The following is a 23,895-nucleotide window of genomic DNA, read 5'->3' as shown; positions in this document are numbered from 1 at the left end:
CTGTCCAGTATACATGTCAAGATGCTATGAACTCTACCTGACCTCTTTTCCTGACCAGTATACATGTACAGATGTTATGAAATCTACCTGACCTATTTTACTGACCAGTATACATGTTGAGATGCTATTTTCTGTACCCGACTTCTTTTCCTGGCAGGTAGACATGTTGAGATGCTATGAACTCTACACAACCTCTTTTACTGACCAGTATACATGTTGAGATGCTATGGTTTCTACGTGACCTTTTTTACTGACCAGTATACATGTTGAGATACTATTATATGCACCTGACCTCTTTTCCTGACCAATCTACATGTTGAGATGCTATTAACTCTACCTGACCTCTTTTCCTGATCAGTATACATGCTGAGATGCTATGGTCTCTACCTGACCTATTTTACTGGCCAGAATACATGTTGAGATGCTATTGTCTGTACCTGACCTCTTTTCCTGACCAGTATACATGTTGAGATGCTATGAACTCTACCAGATCTCTTCCTGACTAGTATACATGTTGGATGCTATGAACTCTACCTGACCTCTTTTACTGTCCATTATACATGTTGAGATGGTATGGTCTCTACCTGACCTCTTTTACTGATCTGTATACATGTTGAGATGCTATGAACTCTATGTGACATCTTCTACTCACCAGTATACATGTTGAGAGGCTATGGTCTCTACCTGACCTCTTTTACTGATCATTTTCCATGTTGAGATGCTATGAACTCTTCCCGAAATCTTTTACTGAACAGTATGCATGTTGAGAAGCTATGGTCTCTACCTGACCTTTTTTCCTGTCCAGTATACATGTTGAGAGGCTATGATCTCTACCTGACCTCTTTTAATGACCAGTATACATCATGAGATGCTATTGTCTGTTCCTGAATTTGTTTCCTGACCAGTATACATGTTGAGATACTATGAACTCTACCTAACCTCTTTTACTGACCACTGACCAGTATACACAAGTTTCTAAAAGTCTCTTTCATGTGGTTTGTGTTATAGCTGCTGCATCATGCTGGCCGTCCTCCTCTCAAAGGCCTGTTTTAGTCCTATTTTTCATGAAGCAATGCTTGGATGAAAGTTAGATCTCTGTGACATGGACGGAGAGTAAGAAAGTTTCTAACTAACCAATAAAATGTAACTGTATTTCTAGACATGCATCTTGAGACACATATAAATTCTAGGATGCTAAAGATGTTATTAAACGTGTATTTCACACTTTGCTTTACAGAACCATGTGTGTGTGAATGTGTGCATTCCATTTATTCCCTAGTACGGCTACATATATGGATTCACTTTAGAATCTTGAAATACTGAAATATCGAAATTCAGAATTTCGAGCCCATAAAGTGGAATCCTGAAAAGAGGGAAACCACAGAAGCGCGAAATTCAAAACCTGGAATACCGGAGGTTTTGAATTTCATGCATCTGAGGTTTCACTGTGGTTATGGATTCAGGTAAGTGTGTATGTGTAAAGGGTTTTGGGTAGGGGCTGTGGTGTGTGTTAGTTGGTTTTGTTGCTGTGATGTGTGTGCGCGAGGGGAATGTAGCTTGTGTGGTGGTGTTTTGTGTGTGTGTTTTTATATAGTGCGACCTCTGAGTTAGAATATTTAAGTAGGGGGGTGTGGGGGTGTAGTAGAGAGCTTGTGTTTATGTGTGGGGAGGAAGGTGTGTGTGTGTGTATGTGTGTGTGTGTGTGTGTGTGTGTGTGTGTGTGTGTGTGTGTGTGTGTGTGGAGTAAAAGCGCTAATTCAAAATCTCCGGTGTGTAAGATTTGAATTTCGCTGTTCTGAGTTTTCCTTGTTTTAAGGTTTTGACTTTATAGCCTCGAAATATTGAATTTCAATATTTCGAGGATATAAAGTGAATCCATATGTGTGTGTGCGTGTGTGTGTGTGTGTGTGTGTGTGTGTGTGTGTATATATATAAATATATATATATATATATATATATATATATATATATATATATATATATATATATATATATATATATATATATATATATATATATATATATATTTATATATATATGTATATATAAATGTATATCTATATATATATGTATAGTTCCCCTTTATAATCTCGAAATACTGAATTCTCGAATTTCAGTATCTTGAAACTATAAAGAACGAACTCACAATCCTGAAACCCAAAATCACGAAACACACAATCATGAACATACATACACTATACACCACACAACACACACACCATTCTACCCACACCACACAAACTATACAACCCTACACTACACGTAAACAGGGGGGCAAGCCCCCCTGCACCCCCCACACCCCCTACTTATATATACCAACTCCAAGATCACACAAACAGAAAAAAAAACAAACTCACACCCAGACATTCTACAATCCCTTGCACATACACACATCACACATACACAAACACTAACACATCCAACACTCACACTCATACTTCCACCTCCCTACACTAACCCACACATACAACTTACAAGAACACTCACATACACTCACTCATCTTAAATTCCAGACACCATCCCAGCCAAACACTTCACGTAACGTAGCGTAAATGCATAAGTGCGGATTCAAGATATTCGGATTTGCTCTTATGCACTTTCTCTAGTTTGAAGTTTTGCCTTTATGGTCTCAGGATACTGAAATTCAAGATTTCAGTATTTTGAGATTATAAAGGGGAACTATATATATATATATATATATATATATATATATATATATATATCTATATATATATATTGAATATGTATATATTACTATTTATATATATATATATACTATATATATATATATATATATATATATATATATATATATATAATATATATATATATATATATATATATATAAACATCATCTGAAAAAAGTTATTGCTCAAAATGTTTCCATTAGAATCATCCTTGTTTCTGCCTTCTTTACTTTTTCAGCAATTTCTGCAACCCCGTCATGGCTGCTTTTCTCTTGGACATGCTGTATGTTCTTCGTTGGGCCAGGCTTGATGTTTTTCTACATGCTACAGACAAAATTTGTTTTACTGGTACACTGTGCTGTGCATTTTAATCAGTATTATTACCTCTCCTGGGTTGCTTTGTCAGAAGTTGTTTTTGTCATGTTTTCAATTCGTTCCTGACGTTTAACATCTAGCACCTTTTTCTTTTCTTTAGTATGGCTGCAGATAGAAAAAAAATATATATGAATTCCAGGTACCAGCACTATACTTCTCTGTTGTCTTAAGTTCAGCTTTCATACATTTTATAAAGAATTCAAGACAGATTAAAGCAATGTCTAACTGTTGTTCTGCCCTGCATGCAGAACATGTTTAATTATCCACTAGCACTTTATCTTTGACAGGAAATACAGACTTTTAAATAATCCTTCTTATTATGATTATAAATATTCATCATGATCTTTCTGTGAGCTATAATGAAAATGGTGTGAATTGTTTAATAAAATATGTCACATAATAATGAGATTAAAATGTTCAATATGTCTGTGAAATTAATAACAGGATATTTTTACAATCAATAAAATAGTTGCAAAAGTAAAAATGTATCTCAGTTGTAGAGCATTGACTGACTTTTTTTTTTTTACATTGTATGAACAGCCTGACGGTGGGAGAAGAAACAGATAAGGAGGGAGGAGCGAACAAGAAAATCCAGGCTACCATTTTCCAAATAAAAGAAAATTGGCAGCTGGTCCAGGGGCAGAATGCTCATGTATGTCAGTAGTGACTTGAATTCAGGAATGTGGCTGGGGTCTTTCAAAGGGTCAGTGGGGAAGAGGCTGATGCAGACCAAAGACAGCTCTCTAATGCCATAAGAAATGTATGGGATTAACTACTGACTGACTGATCTCTGGTGGACAGAGGGGATTGGTCTGGCAAGCAAGAGGAGAAAGCAAGTAGGAGTGACAAGATGTCCAGTTTATCACATGTGGTGGGGATTCTTAACCATCAATCTGTGCTGCATCAGTGATTCAATACATCAGAACTGAAATCATTGAGTGTGAAAGCAAATGAGAAACAAACAAAACCAAATAAAATCACTGAAAAAACTCTTCTTGCAGTGCACAAGCCCCCCTGAAGCCCCACAACCCCGTTACTTTAAATATATCAGTTTCAGCATCACACAGCAGTGGCAAAAAGGACCTATTCCCTAAAAGGACCTAGTCCTTACTTCAGTATCTCTTGATATTACCAGAACCATAGCATATATTGTCCCTTAGCTGTGTAAGTGAATGGAGGATAACCATTTACTTATACTGTAACAATATACACTTCATTAATATATTTCCTTCATTTATGTAATTTCATTCAATGAAAGCACTACAAATTAACACAAAGTACTTACAGACAACATGAATGTCTCCTAACTGACACCACTGCATGTCTTGTCCCTTTCTAGAGCAGCCACTGAAAAATTCAACTGACCAGTAAACGTGGGCTGACATCTCGCTGTGCCGTGGGCTGATATCTCCCTGTGTCAGCTTGCTCAGTTCCTTTTAGTATTTATTTCCTGGTTTTAAGAATTGGTGGTCCTCAAGCTGTAACCACCACCACCCTCTGCCAGGAGGTGGGAGCCCAACCTAGCAAAAGTATACATCTGGGCTTACCACAAACGAGACATGGCTGTAGTTATGAAAGCAGGGAAAGTGAAATCTATGACCATGATGATTGGGTGGGTATAAAAATAAATGAATAAACTAATTAAATAAGATAGGTAAAGGAGATACAATTCTCTGTTTGTAATAATGGTGGCACAGTGTATAGAACACTTTCAAATGCATCCAATGAAGTGTTTAATATGTAATGCCTCAATAAAGCACTGAATGGAAGACACAGTACAAATGTTGTATTTTCAGTTATGCCAGGACATTTTACATTATAGGTGCAAATTAGTTCAAACAAATGATAGATCTTTTGATTGATTTAAATCATAGAAAATTTTAGATGATGGTATCTATAGTTTGCTAGTCTTAGAGATGTAAACAAGACATCTATTTTCTAAAGATGAGATGTTCATTTCGAGCTGGTGGGTGAAGAGGTTCATTTGGTAATATTTTTTTAAAAAGCGAGGAGGTTAAGACGGCTGCCTCATTACAGGGTCTGGGGTTCAATCTTGACCTCCAGTCACTGTTGGTGTGCAGTTGCAGTTTCTTCTAGTATCTAAATTGATTTTGGTCTAGGTTTTATGATTTTCTCCCACATCCCAAAATATCCACTCTAAAACTATATAAATATAGAAGGTCTGAAAACACATGAGGCAAATACTTATAAAAACACAAAGGTTTATTAATCAGAAACAGAAGAAAAATGAAAAAGTCATCCACTTGCTTTCTACACACTGAGAACTGTGCCATTACACCAGACTTTATAGCTCACGTCAGAAGTCCAAACAACAGCCTCTCTCCCAACAAGGCTGCTCCTCTGAAAAATACAACTAGGTCCTGCCAGGTCTTCTCTTCAGCTTCAGCAACCAGAAAAATCTTCACATGAGTTTTGCCTCAGGCCACGTCCACAATTAATTCTAGAAGGCTGTGGGAATGTTTAGGTTTTAACCTACAGAAAAAGACCCTGCTATTTGAATGTTTGACTGAGGAACTTACTTCCTTGTCTTCTCTAAATAGGCCACTTATTTTTATATGATATAAACAGGCTGTTCTTGCCTCGTTATCTATCTATCACAACCTACTAGATTGTGAGAACTCTTACAAGCACAATTCCTTTTGCCCATTTTAAAGGCACATTCTACATTTTCCATATACAATATATTACAGCTACCCGCTCCCCACCAGCATTAAATCATGAGTTTTAAACAGTAAGGTGCAGAGGAACCTTGAGAACCCCGTGGCACTACTGTTAGCCGGCACAGGTGTATGGGTAACTGTGAATTGAAATAGTTGTTTAGCCCTTGTAATGGGATATGATCAGATATTAGGTTAAAGGCTTTCTTAAAAAATAGCATTTCAATAAAAAGAAGACCCACATTTTGCCTAAATGCTCTTTTACTATGGCTGAATATCTTTTCTCAACATTGTTTGATTTTTGACTGATATATTGCACAGTATGCTCCTCACTATGAATATTTTGCAACAGTGTTGCTGCCTATCATAGCTCTGATGCATCTCTATACAGGCAAATTCTGTGGTAAAGTCAGGAGTCACTAACACTTGCTCAGAAGAGAATATTCCTTTTAGCTGATTGAATCCCCTATCTGACCCGAGGGACTGTTGCATCCTGCCAGGAGCTTTTCATTTGAGATACCTATTAAAGGCAGGCAATATTTTCCAAATTAGGTACCAATTTTCTCTAGTACTTAGTCATATAAGAATAATATTTGCGTGGCTTTTATGGGAGGGTACAGCCATATTTTTATGACCTTTATTTTTTTTCTCATTGTGGTCTTACCGCCTCTCTTCCTATAAGGTATCCCAAGCACCAACCATCTTCCTATAAGATATCCAAAATACTTGGCATCCACCATGCCAAGTTTATTTTTCCTGGCAGTCACAGAAAATGTTGTGTGTCTCATGGATCCTAACACAGACTGCACTTAAAGGAAACAAACGCATTTATTATCTTTACACCTTGAACAATGACATGAATACACCTGCAGTTATAGAAAAAAAAAAAAAAAACATTTCAAACATTTTTCACTAGTATCATACACTATACATAAATTGCCCAAATCATGCCAGATCTATATTATATTGTCGAAAGACGTGTTCAGCAAACATGTTTTCATCGACAAATAAACAGCGAACTCTGTAATTGCTGAACGGCCACATCATCGACTTTTTTCCCAGGGGGAAAAAGCGCTTGGCTGTCATTGGGGATTTGCCCTTTTGCACACTGTAGTGCAATCTCGGAGTTGGTATATTTAGTTAGGGGTGTGGGGCAAAGCCCCCCCCCACTATGTAGGGTTTGAACGTTTGTTTTTTGTTAATAGGCCAATCGCTTTTTCCATTGGGGAAATAAGTCGTTGATTTGGCCGTTCGGCAATTAGAGAGTTCACTGTTTACTTGGCAATGAAGACATTTTCGCTGAACACATCTTTTGACAAGATAATATAGACCTATCATGCCTTCCCTTAAATTTCACTCATCATCATGAACATTATTCTAAATGTATTGTGTCCACAAATTCCATATATTTCTATGTAATTTGCTCCTTCACTTTTCTAAAATTTCCACCTCTAATCCTTTTATCTCCTTTACAATATTCAATAGTTCATTTATGGTCAGTTTAGATTTTGGTTTCCACTTTCTAATTGTTTTTTGGCAGCCAATAGCATTAAACTTAGCTAGGCAACTCAGATCCTATATCCCAGCTCAAATGAATCATTTCCTTAGCTACAATCATTTGCACATGCAGCATTCCAGGAAAAGCACTCTATATAGAATTTTTAAAATCTACCAGCTTATTACATTCATAGGATCATAGGAGGTTACTAGGCTAAAGGCCCCAGGGCCCTTACAAGTCTAGCCAAGTTCAACCCATGTTCCCGAAGGTGTCTGGTTCAAGCAGACACTAAAATTAGCAACTGTTGCCCCTGTCCAAGAGGGACACAGGTGGAACCCCCGGGTGAATTTCTGGTTACCAATCCAAAAATCCAAATTGCACTTAAATAGGGCCAATGAGGGGCTTTGTTTTACATGAACAGGAAGCTTGTTCCAAAGGTGGGGCAACCTCTGTGAGACAAATCTGTGTCTCCAGCACTTTCCGTTGATTTCACATACCAGGTTAACATCTTTTGAGAGAGTGACCCATCTGCCATTTGACATGCGAATGTGCAGCATTTCCATTAAAGCTGGGTCAGAGATTGCTCTATATGCAAGGCACAGGTTGCCTATAAGCAGTCTGTATGACATAGAGTAAAGTGACAATGATTTCAGTCTGTCCCCATAAGAAGATTTTGAAGGCCCTTTTCTTTGTAAGGAACCTTTGTGGTCTCTCCAGTTGTTGCAGGTGTTTGGAAAGGAACATACCAAAGGGAGCATTGTACTCTATTACTGGCCTGATAAGGGAAAAGTACAGGGGGTTTATAATGACTTTTTTCTGGAGGCAATGGCCTTACTTATGAGATGAGCAATATAAAATATCCTTCTTACCACTGTGGAGACATGATGATTTAAAGTTAAGGTTGCTGCCAACCTGCATGCCCAGATCTCTCACCACTGACTGTGTGCTTAGGGTATTGCTATTGATGTGGTAGTTTGCAGTAACATCACCCTTGCTGAAGATGATAATAATGCATTTTTTGCATTAAGTTTAAGACCATGACTTTGGCACTGGTCATTAGTCTGCGTAGGACCTTCTTGCAGGATGTTGACATTGCTAGGGGTTTCAATAATCTCTCCCAGTTTGCAGTCATCAGCAAACTTTGTCAGTCACAGTTCTTTAGTTTTAGCCTGCACTTTGGAGAAGTAGATTCAGAACAGTACGGCTCCCAGGACTGATTCCTGTGGAACATTACTGATTATGGGTCTGCTGGAGGAGGTGGAGTCCCCTATTTTGACTGTATGAGTTCTATCAGTGAACCAGTTTACAACCCACCTGACAATATATGGGTTGATGCCCAGCTGGGTGAGTTTATCAATGATGCCTGAGTGAGGGGTTGTGTCAAAGGCCTTGGCTAAGTCTAGGTAGGCTGTATGCACAGATTTGCCCTCATCTAAGGCTTTCTTTCTGTCTCAAAGAAGTTCACCAAGTTTAACAGGTATAATCTCCCCTTGACAAGGCCAAACTGGGTGGGGTCGAGCATTTGGAGATTTCCTATATCTTTCACTGAGCCAACCAACAGTTAGGGAATAAACTTATAGTACTACAGAGGGTATACTTAATGAGATACCAGTTTGAGGATGACTATAGCCAAACCATATTTTTCCTCATAATAGTAACATTTCCCAGAGAGGGAAGCATTTGACTGAACAAGTAGTGAGTATCCCCACTTATTATTCCAGTAATGTTAATTTGATAACAGATGTTACGAAGAAACATTAGTTGGTTTTAACTAATGACTCTGACATTAAGAGCATAGTAGGTAATAAGCCCAGCTTTTTATTCAAGAATAGAAAGTCTCTCAAAAGGGTACTGTGCTATCCCAAGGACAGGGTTGCAGCTCCATCCAAGGACATTATGTATGGCACTTTTCCCTGCAATAAATGTAATTTTTGTAAATTCATTGATACTTCAGGCAGATTTCTACATCCATTCAGTGGAATATCCTACATGTTCAAAATGGTCGCTGATTGCAACTCGTTGAATGTGGCCTGTTTAACTGTATGTTGCACATGTTCAGCTTTTTATGTTGGGAAGACCAACAGGAAGCTCAAGTTCAGGATTAGAGAACATATGCAAAATATTAGGAATGGTGTCATGACTTATGCTTTAGCGAAACATGTTTCTGTATATGACCGTTCACATTGGTTTAGGTTTTTGGTCATTGAGGTCATTAAGGAACATAAGCGTGGTGGAGATTTAGTGAACAACAGACATCTGAGACTAGATGAATAGTTAGATTAAGAGCAGACTTGGGAAAAGGGTTAAATGACAGGGTCCTGCTTAAGCCCGTATTTAAGAATAGGGCTCGTTTTAAATAATATACAATAAGTTTCAGTACACCGGATCCCTTCTCTCTTCTCTTTTTTTTGTGATGCAGACTAGATTTCCCATGTTAAAGTTATATATTGTTAGAGTAAATTAAGCTTTCTATTCAGTGTGCTTTAAATGCTGCCATGTTTTTTTAATTCTTTTTTCAGGATGGAATTCTGCATTTCATGATAGGATATATCATTTTTGTTTTTAGATCTGACTGGTTACATTTTTAATGATTTGTTTTGTATATATATATATATATATATATATATATATATATATATATATATATATATATATGTATTTGTTTTTATATGATTTTATATGTCTCATGATGTGGTGTTTTATCACAATGAAAGCACTAACATTTTTATTAAAATATTCATTTGGTGGATTTATTTTGTTGGATTTATTCCCTAACCATTGGCTGGCTCACTGGATGCAAGTGTGGATATTTATTTTATTTTCCTGTGAAACATTTATTCATGCTGTTACTTTTTGTTTGTGATTTTTACTGTTTCCTATATCTTTGTTAATAAGGTTCATGAAGATTCATTCCATGGCCTTGCAGATAAGGCCAGTCAGGCTATTGGGTCTGTAGTTCCCGGGATCTGTGGATGCACCCCCCTTTGTGCAAAGGGATGATGGTAGCTGTTTTCCATTCCACTGGGATGAAGCCAGTGATTAGGCTGTGACTGAAAAGTGTGCTCAGTGGTGATGCTAATTCCTGTTTTAACCCATGTAGAACACAGCCTGGGATGCTTCCATAGGGGCTGTGTTTTTGGCACTGGAGAGGGCATTTAAGACCTGCTCCTTGGAGATACTAGGTGGAGGATAGGTGTTTGGGATGTTTTGTGGTATATGTGGAAGAGACAGGGGAGTGAAGTTTTCACTGAATCTGTCATTCAGCAGGTTTGCTATATCCACAGGGTCTATATATGTAGTACCATTAACTACGAGTTCAGCGCAAATCTGAGCCTTACCTTTGAGGTTACGACTGCAACTAAAGAACACCTTGTGGTTATCCTTAGTTAGGGAAGCTAATTTGGATTCGTAGTTAGCTTTGGAGGACTACTGGGAGTCTTATTTGCTTGTTTAAGTTGAGGAAGGAGTGTTTCCAGTTTTTAGACCATTCCCTCCTGCTCTTAGACAGCAATTTCTTTCTCTTATTGTATAGCCTATTAATGGCAGTTGTCAAACAGGCAGGTTTGTTTTTTTTCCTTCAAGATCTTGCTTTGGTTCTATCAGGTATGGGAGAGTCAATACAATTGTACAGGTGCGTGTATAAAGCACTGGTGTATAACTTGGTAGAAGTGTCTGTTCCATCAGTGGGGGGAGGGGCTATGAAGCTATTTATGCCATCATGTAAGAGGTTGTAATTGGCTTGAAGAAGTTTTTTTGTCTAGTTGTTGCTAATGGCGGGGGTGTCTTGTGTTATAGTTACTTCAAGCGAGACTCATTTGTGTTCAGATCTCACCAGGGATGGTCACACACTGAGGGTGGTACAGCAGTCGCCCCATGTTGGTCAGCACCAGGTCCAGGATGTTTGAGCCTCTTGTGGGCGTGTCAACCAGCTGGTTCAGGGCACTGGAGTTAACGAAATCCAGGAACCTTTGGGCAAGTGAGTTAGAACATGTATAATTTACCCAGTCTATGGATGGGTAATTAAAGTCACCCAAAACAGGGTGTTTGGTTGTATCTTGATTATTTATTATTATTTATTTATTTGACATTTGTTAACCAGGATAATCCAATTGAGCTACTGCCCTTTTACAGTGGAGGCCTGGGGAGAAAAGCTCCACATTACAAAATTAACAACAAATTATATAACAAATATAAAAATTTCAAAGTATAAAATGATTATGCAACGGCTATTGCAGATACAAGAAAGAGGTATCAGTTATATAGAGATTAACAAAACAAGTATAGATGCTTTATTATTGAGACCAGGTAATTGCAAGAATCTGATAGAAAAATATGTGGACTATCATCAGTGGACAAACTGAGCAATTTAAAGGCAGTTTGAGTTAAGGTTACCAGAGGTGTAGAATTCTGTTGTGAGAGCCAAGGTAATAAATAGGACACAGGTGGTAGGTTACAAGTACAGAGTTTTGTGGGGTGATGGACAGAAGTAGGAGAGTATGATGTAATAGGAAGAGATAACTTTAAAGAAGAGGAGTTAGTGGGAGGGATTAGATAGACATAATGGAAGTAAGGAAGTAAAATATGGGGGTGTGGGGGGCAGGAAAGGAGTTCAGGTAGGATGATTACAGTGACAGATCCAGGTAGTGGAAAGGTAGTTTTTGAGGGCTTTCTTAAACTCATGGACTCAACCAAGAGGATAACTGGCCTCAAACAGTTGCCCTATGCAGCACAATTTAAAAAGCTACGACTGTTCTCTGTTGCATACCGCTTTCTCAGAGGCGATCTCTGTCTAACGTACAGAGCCATGTCCAACCCAGAACTGTTGAACATGCTCCATCTTAGCAAAACCAAATCTACTCGAGCTACACGCTCTAGGGATATAAACCTCAACACAACAATGAATAGAACATGCTGGAGGGATAGATTCCCTTTGCAGAGACTTCCCTTACTATGGAACAGGGTCCCGATCTACATAAGACAACACTCTTCAAGAGGAACCTTGATGAGTGGATGGGTAACAGAAAGTTCACACCAGGGATCACACCAACAGCAATACTAGATAGGGGCCAAGGGTACTAGCTGCTAGTACAAGGGTCTAGGAAGCTACTAAAGGGGCGGTGAATACCGCACAACATGGCTGGGCTAATATATGCCTTCGGGCAGATAGCCCAGTACCAACCTATGGACTGGGGTGATATTTCTGAGGGTCACAGGAAGCTTGTTCCATGACAGAGTGGAGAAATAACTGTATAGATTCTGGTCTGTAGTTTTTTAGGTTTATATATCTGGTGCATACATTGGTTAGAGCTTTGTAGAAGTTGAGGGGGACTATAAAGGGAGACCAGTGAGGAGATGTTAGGGCAGGATGAGAGCTTGTTTAGGACAAAGTGGATTATGAGAAGTTGAGTAAGCAAGAGGTGGTGAGGAAACTCTAGCCATTTGAGTGTCCTGAGGGCATGGCAGTGGTGGGTTCTAGCATGAAGACTGGCAGCAAATCGAGCAACTTTATTATAGGTGGTTTTGAATTTGGGAGTAGTGAGGAAGGTAAGTTTGTAAGGATTTGAGAGCTACAAAAGAGGTTAGGGTGAAGGTATGCTTGAACAAGTGAGATTCTGGAGTCAGATGTGAGGAACCATTTGTTTCAGTAAAGGAGTCCGAGCTTTTGGTCGGTTTTCTTTATGCTGTGTTTGAGTGGGACATCTATGATTACCACTAGGAGCTTAGTGTGGGTATCTGGTTTGATAATTGCGTTGTAGAGGGAGGAGATGGTAAATGAGGATTTAAGGTGGAGAGGGATTTAGGGAGGAAAAGCAGAAGGTTTGTCTTTTTGGGGTTGAGTATGAGTTGGTGGTTGGTAAGTCATGATTCTGTGAGGTTGAAAGATTCTTGTGTGATAGATAGTAGGTCAGAGAGGTTGTCAGTGAAGGGGATGATAGTAGAGTCATCTGCATACTGTATGAGGGATGATTGAGAACAGGATGTGTAAAGTTGGTTAGTGAAGACCACACACACAAACGCCATAAATATAGCCAACCTGCTGGCAGACAGCTTCAGTGAAAACTTCACCCCCCTGTCCCCCATCAATAAACCAGGACATCCCCAGCATCTGCCCCCCTCCCATCATCACCAGCGAGCAGGTCATTAATGCCCTCTCAAAGGCAAAAAAATACAGTCTCCATGGGACCCGATAACATCGCTGGCTGTACCCTACATGAACTCAGGCATGAGATCTCAGCTCCATTAGACACCCTATTCAACCAAAGCCTGAGCACCGGCTTCATCCCAGCTGAATGGAGGACAGCCACTGTCATCCCTCTACACAAAGGTGGAGCATCCACTGACCCAGGCAATTATAGGCCATTCAGCCTAACTAGCCTGATCTGCAAGGCCATGGAACGCATTATTATGGACCTTATAAACAAGGACACTGTTCTCCTCTAAACACTTTACCCCACACAGTATGGTTTTGTCAAAGCGAGATCATGCCTGTTAAACTTGGTCGGCTTCTTCAAAACAGTCACCTGAGCTATGGATGAGGGGAAGGTGGTGCACACTATCTACCTTGACCTAGCCAAAGCCTTTAACACTATTCCCCACTTGGGCATAATAGATAAACTCTCCCAGCTAGGCATCAACCCATATATTACCAGATGGGTAGCTAACTGGATCACTGATAGAACCCACTCAGTCAAAGTAGGGGAAGCCACCTCTAGTAGTAGACCCGCAACGAGTGATGTACTCCAAGGATTGGTCTTGGGACCTCTGCTGTTTGGGATATACTTTTCTGAAGTGCAAGCCAAAACCAGTGGTCTGTGGCTGACCAAGTTTGCAGATGACTGCAAGCTGGGTGCTGTCTTAAATTCCCCTAGTAATGTGAACATCCTATAAGAGGGCCTTATCCAAACTAATGACTGGTGCCAGAAGCATGGCCTCAAATTGAATGCCAAGAAATGAATCATTATCCCCTTTAGGGAGAATGTCATCCCCACTAATTATCACATTAATAACAATGTACTAAGCATGCAATCAGTCGTGAGGGACTTGGGCACCCAGGTTGATAGCAACCTGACTTTTGACCACCACTTTGCCTCCATTGTACGGAAGGCTTTCTACATGGCCCACCTCATAAATAAGGGTATTTCATCCAGGAACATGGAGGTCATAACATCCCTGTACTCCTCCCTTATCAGACCTATTATTGAGTACAATGCCCCCTTTGGCATGCACCTTGCCAAGCACATTGAGCAGTTGGAGAGACCACAGAGGTTCCTGACCAGGAAAATCCAGGGTCTGAAACACTTATCCTATACAGATAGGCTAAAAGCCCTGTCCCTCTACTCAGTCTCATACAGACTGCTCAGAAGGTGACCGCTGTCTGGCATACAAGGCCATTTCAGACCCAACCTTGATGGAGTTGCTGCATATCCGTAAAACAAACTTCACTCGTGCAACCCATATGCAAGACCTTAACCTGGTCTGTGACATTAATAGAACTTGTTGGCAGGCTAGATTTGTGTCCAAAACCTCCCCCATCTGTGGAACAGACTCCCCTCGGCATGTCAAGCAGAGTACCTCTCTAGCCCTCTTTAAGAGGAACTTGGACAACTGGATGGGAAACAGAAAATATACCACTGGAATTGCACCTGTGTCCCTGCTGGACAGGGGAAACAGGTGCTGAATTTGAGGGAACATGGGCAAAGTTCTTGGCTAGGCTTATAAGGGCCTCCGGGCTAATAGCCTGGTATCATCCTATGAACCTATTAAAGAGAAGGACGAGAAAAAGAAGTATTCCTTTCTGCTGTGGTGAACTGTCTAATGAAATTAACTTAATCTTTCAATTCCAGTTGTGCTCCAAATGAAACCAAGAACGAAAAACTTGGTTAAAAATTTTAATGTAGCAAAATAATAAAATACGAATATGTGAAGTCCCTTTATCATACGATAAGCGCTTTCAAAGTAATCTTCCTCAGATCGATGGTCTAGAATTGAGCCTTGTGAAACTCCCATTTTGATAGTGAGAAAGGGGAAGAGAGCTGAGAGCCATCTGACATATTGTCGTCTGTCAGTGAGGTAGCTGTTAAACCAAGAAATAGTAGCTGAAGAGAGGTTAAGTTGAGAATGTCTGGAGACTAGGAAAGGGTGAGAGACAGTCTCCAAGGCTTTGGAAAGGTCAAGAAAGAGACAGGATACATGTTTGCTATTTTATCTGGCATGGCAGATGGAGTTAGTGAAAGAGATAAGAGCAGTTGTGCTGTGGTGGGGGCGAAAGCCGTGTTGGATTGGGGTAAACAGGTTTTCATGAGTAAGACAGGCCATAAGTTGTTTATGAACACAGTGTTCAAGAATTTTTGAGAGGGGAGATAATGTGGCAAAGTTCGATAATTAGAAAGCTCTACAGAGTTTCCACCTTTGTGAGTGGACATGGTATACAATTTTTTGCAGAGAGTAGGAACTGTGGATTCGCTAATTGAGCTAGTTATGAGAATTGAGACAGGAAATGCTATGGAGTTAGCAGCTACCTTGAGGAAAATAGATGGCAGGTTGTCTTCAGATGGGGAACATAGTTTAAAGTTGAGAAGGAGATTTTTAATGTACCTAGTGGGAATTGGATTTAGTGAGAAGAGATTTTGTTGTAGTGGGGGGATAATGGGAACTGAGGGGATTTTTGGTTAGAGGTTGGCATACGTTTTCTGATGGTGTCAGTGAAGTAGGAATTGAAAATGGATGCTGTTTCGTGTGAGGTATTATTAGGGCAAGGGGTGGGAGTAGAGGGATTACCATCATGGAGAATTTGGTTCATAGTTTTCCAGAATTTTCTTGTGTTTCTGGGTTTGGTGAATAGGGGTATGTGGTAGAAGTTCTTTTTGTCAATGTTAATGCGTTTTTTAGCTGTTCTCCAGTTCGATTCTCGGCTGGAGCTCCTTCTGTGCAGAGTCTGCGTGTCCTCCCTGTGGTCGAGTGAGCTTTAAAGACATTCAGGCAGGTGCATGTGTGTATGTGTGTGCCTTTTGTGAAGGTTGGGCACCAGGCTGGCAACTTGACACTGTACAAACACCACTGCCAATCAATCTGTGGACTGGTGATCCGGTGTGGCGATCCCTAACCGGAAAAAGCCGAAAGACCTTTAATGTGTTTTTTAGCCAGATTATGGAGTTCCCTGTATTTTTAGTAGTCAGAGTGAGAATTAGCTTTAAGCCAGAGTTTCCAGGCAGAATCTCTGGTATGATTAGTGATTGCGTAGTTTGGGTGAGCCAGGGAGAGTATCGAGATTTAACTCTTATAGTTCTGGGACGAGCAAGAGAGTTTAGGGTGTTGAGAAAGATTGAGTTAAATTGTAAAACAGACTCATCATTGCTGGAATGAAAGGAATGACCAGTCTATAGAGGAGACACTATTGTTAAATGTTACAGGGTTGAATTTAGTTAGTCTATGACATTCCTTGACTTTGTGTGGTCTGGAGAGGAGGGGCAGAATCTTAGAACATGTATTGGGTATTGGTCGCTAATTGAGTCGTGTAGGGATTCAGGGTGGTGATACAGGTTAGGGTGTGATATGAGAATCCAGTCATGGATGGAACTAGTATTGGTGGATTGTCTATGAAAAGTGGGAGAAGACATAATTTGGGTGTATCCATATAGATTTATGTTATTGGTAGGGGAGTTGAAGGTGAAGGTTTGCAATTGATATTGACATCTCCTAGTATAATGGTTTTATTATATATGTTATCAGATAGCCAGCAGAGAATCTGTTCTAATAAGGGTATGTTTTCTCCAGGAGGCATGTAGATAGCGACTATACTTAGGGTTTTATGGGCATTGAAAATGCAGTTGGTGATAATAAGTTCGGCTGGGTGAAAAGAGGGGGGGATTAGTTGGGGGGGTACAGTGTGGTGGTCTGAGTACATAATGGCTACACCTCTGCCTTTTTTAACTGTATGGTCAAGGCATAGGATATTGTATCCAGGGAGGGAGAAATTCATTATCAGTGTTATGTAGTTTGAACTACGTTTCAAACAGAGTATTTATATTGGGGGAGTATTGGTATGGTATTCTACTATCTTCTTAAGAATTCTGTGAATGTTGATGGAATAGAAGGAAAGATGTTTAGAAGTAAGATTAGGTGGATGCAGGAGTGGTTGTGGACTCATAGTGAGAGTTGGTGAGTTAAGGCCAGGGCCTGGATTAGGGTGAATGTCACCTGACAGTAAAAGAGAGTTAGAGATGGAGGGGAAAGTAGATTTGTTTGGGACTATTATAAGGATAGATGTTAGGAAGAAGTGTGTTGTCAGTATACATGAGGCAATTGCTACATTGCCTCAGGATGCCCATGTCAACCAGGCTGGCTGGAGAAACTGTGGGAAATTGTCCAGCCATAATGCTAGGTAAGTTGATGTGGTCAGAAAACAGGGAGAGGACATGAAGGAACAGGTGAAGTGGAGGACAGGAGAAGTGGACAAAAAATACGAAGGGCTAGTGGGTAGGATTTGTGTTGGTACTTCAGGAGCTTCACTGAATGTATCACCTGTCAGTGAGGGACAATCATGAGAACTCACCAATGGTGTACCAGCAGAGTACAAAAGGGAAATTTTACAGGCAGAAGTGTTTGCGTCTATAACCACCAATAGTGCCCACTGCTGTGCAGCAGTGCACAATGCACAAACACGGTGCTATGTAGCAAACAAGTACAAACTGATCTAAACAAATTAACCAATAAAAACTCAAAACTGAGCACTGTTCCAGTAACCTTCAATCAGATGAGTTCTAATTGCACACTCCTGTCACTAGGGTGTAGGGGAACCTTCTCCAACAAAAGATGGCCTGGTTTAGTTCTAAAATTATACAAACAGAACTAGATTCAGCAGATCTGAATCTAGCCTATGCTACAGCAAACAAAGTGCAACAATTTCAGAAAAAAAAGCAGTTCAAGTAAGCAGGCATAATAAGCCTTCAACCAGCAATTCCCAGCTCAGAAGGGCCGAAGCTACCCTCTCCTCCCACAAGAGTGTAGAACACAAACCTTCTTAATGTAAAAAAACTGACCTGAAGCCCAAGTGCTTAAACCAGAGCTGAGACTTTTAGAATAACAGACACATTAAGCGTTCAGCCAACAATTCCCAACTTAGAAGGATAGAAGCTACCTCTCCTGCCATAAGAGTGTAGCCCACAAACCTTCCTAATGTAAAACAACTGGCCTGAAGCATAAGTCCTTAAACCAAAAGGCTTTAAATAACAGTTACAATTTAATCAGGTTACTAATAAGCAATAATAAATGCAGCAGAATAAATGCAATTAAACGCTTTTAAGAACAAGCAGCAAAAACAAAGTAAAGTAATAAAGTAGGAAGAAACACAAATACAGTAAAAGCAGCTGAATAAAGTGCAATTTTTTAGGTTAAGTGGGAAAGGAGGAAACAGAAGATAATTAAGGGTTGAGAAACTAAGGGGGTGGGCCTTCCCAAATTATCCCTCTGTACTCAGTAGAATGAGCTGATGAGATGGGACTGGGAGGAGTGTTCAAAATCAGATTTATAGTAGGGATGGACAACTCAAAAGCCACCAAATTTAAAGGGACAATCCCAGTGTTTAAAATTCAGATCCAAACTACTGCTGACCAAAGTAACGTCCACTTTAACACGTCACTCACATTACCACCTACAGTATAATTTCTCTTTTAAATATCCTGTATATCTTAAATTCCAATCCTGTTTTGGCTCCCAGTATCAACTAAGTCTTGTTTTTTGCATTCCTATCACTTTCAATCAAGCTTACAGTTTAACTTTTCTGCATCTTTGCTCCCGTTATCTCTGCATGGATACTAACTGCACAGCTGGTCAATCTGTGTCTTTTCTTTAGTATCCTGAGCTGTCTTACTGTGTTTTTTTTATTTGTTAATTTATTTGCTGATATGCTTTCTCTATTAACCACAGTAAACGATCTTTTAAAAAACAAAGATTTATTGCAACAAGCAGTTGTTAAGCACTTGTAAGTGCTTAACAAATGATGGTTATGTGAAACTTTTGCTATAAAGAAGGCTCGTTATTTGTGCTTCCCTTCTGCAGTTTGTTTTCAAGCCACAAGCCAGTATGTAATGACAAATATCTTTGCTTCAAATTTCATATCCTATGGAAAATACAGCTTAACAGGACTCTTGCTATTTCAGTAACTTAGTTTATAAGAGCAATATTTAAAATCTGTCCCTATTTTTGGCTCTTTTGTTCCCTCATTATTTTAGACTTTGTCCAGATTTTTTGCTCTAAGAAGCTGAGAGGTGTGGCTCTGAGTTCCTCCTGCTTTTCATCTGCTCCATATAGTAAAACTTTAGTTTTTAGAATGACTGTTCATTGTGGTTCATTTCTATAGTAACCACAATCTACAATCCTTGTAAAAAGAAAAGTTTTACTGACAGGGTAGTTGGAAAGCACTTACAAGCAAGACATCTGTACCTATTCTTGTTTTTTATTCTCCTCTTCTTTTAGGATATGTTCAGATTCCTTGCTCTAAGAAGATGAGAGGTGTGGCAAGGGGTTCCTCTTATAAGTGGTTACTAACTGCTCTTTATATTAAAACTTTGGTTTTTACAATGATTGTTCATTGTGGTTTGTTTCTATAGTGATGAGAATGAACAATTGTTCTGAACAGCAACATTTTGAGCAGCTTGTAGCCACTTACAAGTAAACCAATTGTCCATATTTTTAGTCTTTTGCCATCTTTTGGAATGTACTCATAGATAAATAATATGGCTGCAAACCTTCTGCACAGTGGTGCTGGAGTCACAGTTTGTGTGACGGAAAAAAAAATGATGCTAAAGTCTGAACATTCGACGTCTTGGAAATGATGAAACAGGACCTTGTTTTTAAGCAATTATTGACAGTAATGTGCTCTTACTATTGTTACCATCATGTAAAACTGCCGCTTTGCTTTTTTATGTTTGCTACAGACAGTCAGTTGTACTTCATGCTCAGAATCAAGCAAGTGTAACAGAATCGTGGTATTGATTAAATGTACTTCATACTGTGTAGGATATGACATTTTGTGCATTTTGAAAACATCTTTTCTCTTGCTGGATATTTTTATAACTTAAAGAATACTAAACTCTCATGTGGGCAGTGATAACAGTATACTCTGCCCACATAACGAGCACTAGAGACCATTGTCTTTTTTTTTTTTTTTACAGTGGTGGGGTTGCCTGCAATTTTGAATGGCAGCAGTGAGTCCTGTTAAAGGCTGCAGGAGGTCATTTTAACATGAGAATAAAGCAACAGAGATCGGTTACACGGAGCAGCTGATCTCAGTGCATACTCAAAATATACCGTAAGCAAAGGGTCCCGATCTTCAAGATCTCTCTTCTTGCAGGCTTTTTTTTATTTATAACCTACAGAAGACTAGATGCACATGTGGGCAGTGATAGCAGTAAACTCTGCCAACATAAGCAAGCATAAGACATCAGTTGCATGGAGCAGCTGATCTTTGTACATAATGTTAATGGGAGCAAAGGCTCCCGAACTTCAAGATCTTTTCTCTTTGTGACTTTTTATTAACTTTTTACAGATAGAACACTCAATGCACACGTTGCCAGTGATAGCAGTACACGCTGTCCACATAACCGATTCATTTATTTTCCTCTTTCTGGTGTGTAGCAATGATTGGTATTTATAATGTGGATGGCTGTAAATAACAGCCTCCAAGTCCCAATATAACATCAAATCCGCACTAGAGATCAGTTGTCTTGAGGAGCTGATCGAGGTGTTTGTCAGTGATATCAAAAGGAGCAAAGGCTTTTGAGTATGAAGAATGACATTTCTCTTGCAGACAGCAAGACAGTATGCAATAGTGCACACTGCCCACAGTGACCTACATCGGATATAACTGTCAGCAATGATGGCAGTAGGTATTGCCCACAGAAGCAATCCATTCCTTCTCTTCCCTACATACTAGTGATTCGCATAGGATAATACCACTCAAATGTGCAGTATTTTGCAGATGCTTAGAAGTTTTCCCTCATACATGCTTCTGCCTACCCTCTTCTTTTCTTTAATCAAGTCCAGTTCTCCTTAAATACAATTTACCCTTGTCCTACTATATACTCTTACTTGCATCTTTTGGAAACTTATGATTGTGACAACTTTTTTTTTTTACTAAATAATTATAGTATAACCTGCTTTCTTTTTTATATAATGTATTAACCTGCAGTTTTTGTATTCTACCTGCATTTCTCTGTACTATGTTTGGAATGTCTACCCTCTTTGATAATCTCTGTACTATTCCTTGAATGTTCATTGTACATATTAATAGTTGTTTATGAATCTTGTGTTTATATGAGATGTTTTGATTTTGTTCTCACGGAGCTTATCTCCCTGGGCCTCTACTGAAAATAGACATATATCTAGGTAGACTAGCCCAGTCAACAAATGTAAAATAAAAATAAAATAAAATAAATAAATATATTGGTATGTTGCTCATAAAATCTGTGGTTCACTGGGAATTCATTTAGGATTGAAGTCACTAAATACTGACAGACTTTTAAGTTTCAGTTGTCATATGCTTGAAAAAGACTTCCTAATGCAAAATATGCTATTCTAAGTTTATAAGAGTAGTATTTAAAATTTGTGCATGTTTTTGTTCCTTTGCTAAGATGATGACAGGTATGATCCCCCAAGACCAGCTTGTATGGGTATTTCCTTATTATAGTGGCCCCCTTGATAGCAGCCTTGGGGGATGCAGTTCAGGGATTACTCATGTTTCTGGTATGTCACGTTTGGAAATGAATTGACTTCTGATAAACTGGGTAACTTCAAACTTCTGTTTAAAATTCCAGAAAGTCTCCTTTGTTTTATTTTTCAAAAGTTAAGCCTTTCCTTGGTGACACTCACCTGTGGTATTTGGAAGGTTAAATGTTAACAATCCAGCTGTGACTTTTACTGCTCATATATCTTAATCTTGTTTGTGAAGTCTGAACAAAGGCAACATAATGGGAGTTAGAGGGACATTTTCATATTTTAATTGTAGTTAAAAGTTAATGAGACATTTTGTAGCAACATCCCTAAATGTGCAGCTCTGTCTCTGGTCTTATCTGAATTAAATACTGACAAAGCAACCTGGACCACTGAATTTTCACTACCCAAATGTAAGTATATGTATATCAATGGATGCTCCCTCTCAGAAAAGGCATCCATTAGTGTTTTGACATTCTTTCTACTTCTGTTTTAAGGCTGCTGTTGTGGGGGCCACTATAATAAGGAAGTACCCTTGTACAGTCAGTATAAAATACATTTCAACTATCCTCAATTCCAGCAGCTAGTGTAGCAGTAGATATCAAACAGCACTGCAGGCAGCCTGTGTCAGTGGCATACACTGATAAAGCCCTGACTACAGCCCAGGCAACCCAAGTTTGAATAGTTGTTTATGCACTTGATTATGTATGTATGAAAGGAGAATGGATACACCCATCCTGGGGGGGGGGGGGTGTAGTCCTTGCATCATATGGGTAATGTCTCCATTGAGATGCCCCCTCTGGAAAACAGAAGTTCTTTGTGTAAAGGAGAGGGGTAGGTTAGGAAGATGACTATGCGGCCATCCAAACCAGTGAGGGTAGCCATTGCCAGCACCTGTGAGGTTGCATAAATGCATGGACTGAGTGGACATAGGTGGTCATTGTGGTGATGTAAGTGTTCACATCACCACTGACAGAGGTGGTTATGTTCATTAATAATGACATGTGCCTCATTGCTGAGATGCTGACAACAGCTCAATGTACCCGCATAGCTGCCTGGATGATGGCTCATTAGAAAATTTATGGTCAGTAGGCTTGGGGGCAAAAATAATATAATTAAAAAAGATAACTGCAAACCAACAAAAATAGGGGGAGACATACCAACACTTAGAACTGGGAAAGGATGGTGAACAGATAGTGTGCAAAAGTAAGATTATGGGCATTTTTTGGGGACTGAATTTATGCAACCAAAAAGACTGTTATTGAAATTGGACACAAGATTTGTTCTAAATAAATGGGGAGCAACACAAAAGCAAACTATCACTGATGGGTACTGATAAAGCTGCTAACAGATGGCATTGTTTGCTTCTCATGAGGTGGAGTCTGATGAGGAAATAACAGTAACCATGGAGTTTATTTTCAGTAACATCCTGATATTTCACTTATTCTAATCTTCTCTTATTAGGTCATCTTCTAAAAGACAGCAATCTCCCAGAAAGAAATGTAATTCGTAAGATCTTAAGCACAAGAGTAGTTGTTTACACAGATCTTTAAGAAAATGCATATCGAGAAAAAGTACATTGTAGAAGATTAGCATATCAATCAAACATCCATACCCCCAACATGTAACCTCAGGCTTAGTGACACTCTTGCTCTTAAATGTTAATTTCATGTCTCTGTGACATGCTTCACCCCCCCCACCGTTACCATCATACTGACAACACAGCTCTAAGAGTTGACCCAGAAGTCAGGGACTTGTGGACAAGCACAGACAGTAGCCTAGTGTTTGACCATCATGTGTCTACAGTAGTGAGGAAATCATTCTATGTTGTGCAGCTTACAAACAAAGGTATGGCATCTAAGTCCAAGTATTCGGCATTCATCAGACCTATCATTGAGTACAGTTCCCCTTTGATATGTACCTAACCAGGTACATCCAACAATTGGAA

At 39.4% G+C, this 23,895-nt stretch overlaps 1 protein-coding gene across 1 annotated transcript in view; it reads right to left on the bottom strand.

Moving 5' to 3' along the window:
• The window catches only part of LOC122803769 (1-phosphatidylinositol 4,5-bisphosphate phosphodiesterase beta-2-like), a 445,743-nt gene that overhangs the window by 166,378 nt on the left and 255,470 nt on the right, over positions 1–23,895 (bottom strand). The window contains exon 5 of the mRNA XM_044073457.1: positions 3,072–3,167. Within this exon, the coding sequence (XP_043929392.1) occupies positions 3,072–3,167 (96 nt within the window). The remainder of the gene's footprint in view (positions 1–3,071; positions 3,168–23,895) is intronic.

This window comes from Protopterus annectens, chromosome 6.part0 (assembly GCF_019279795.1).
Source record: "Protopterus annectens isolate FY-2018-M chromosome 6.part0, PAN1.0, whole genome shotgun sequence".
In the NCBI taxonomy this organism is placed as follows: Eukaryota; Metazoa; Chordata; order Ceratodontiformes; family Protopteridae; genus Protopterus; species Protopterus annectens.
Note: the sequence above shows the minus strand (reverse complement) of the source record. Positions and strands in the feature narration are given on the sequence as shown.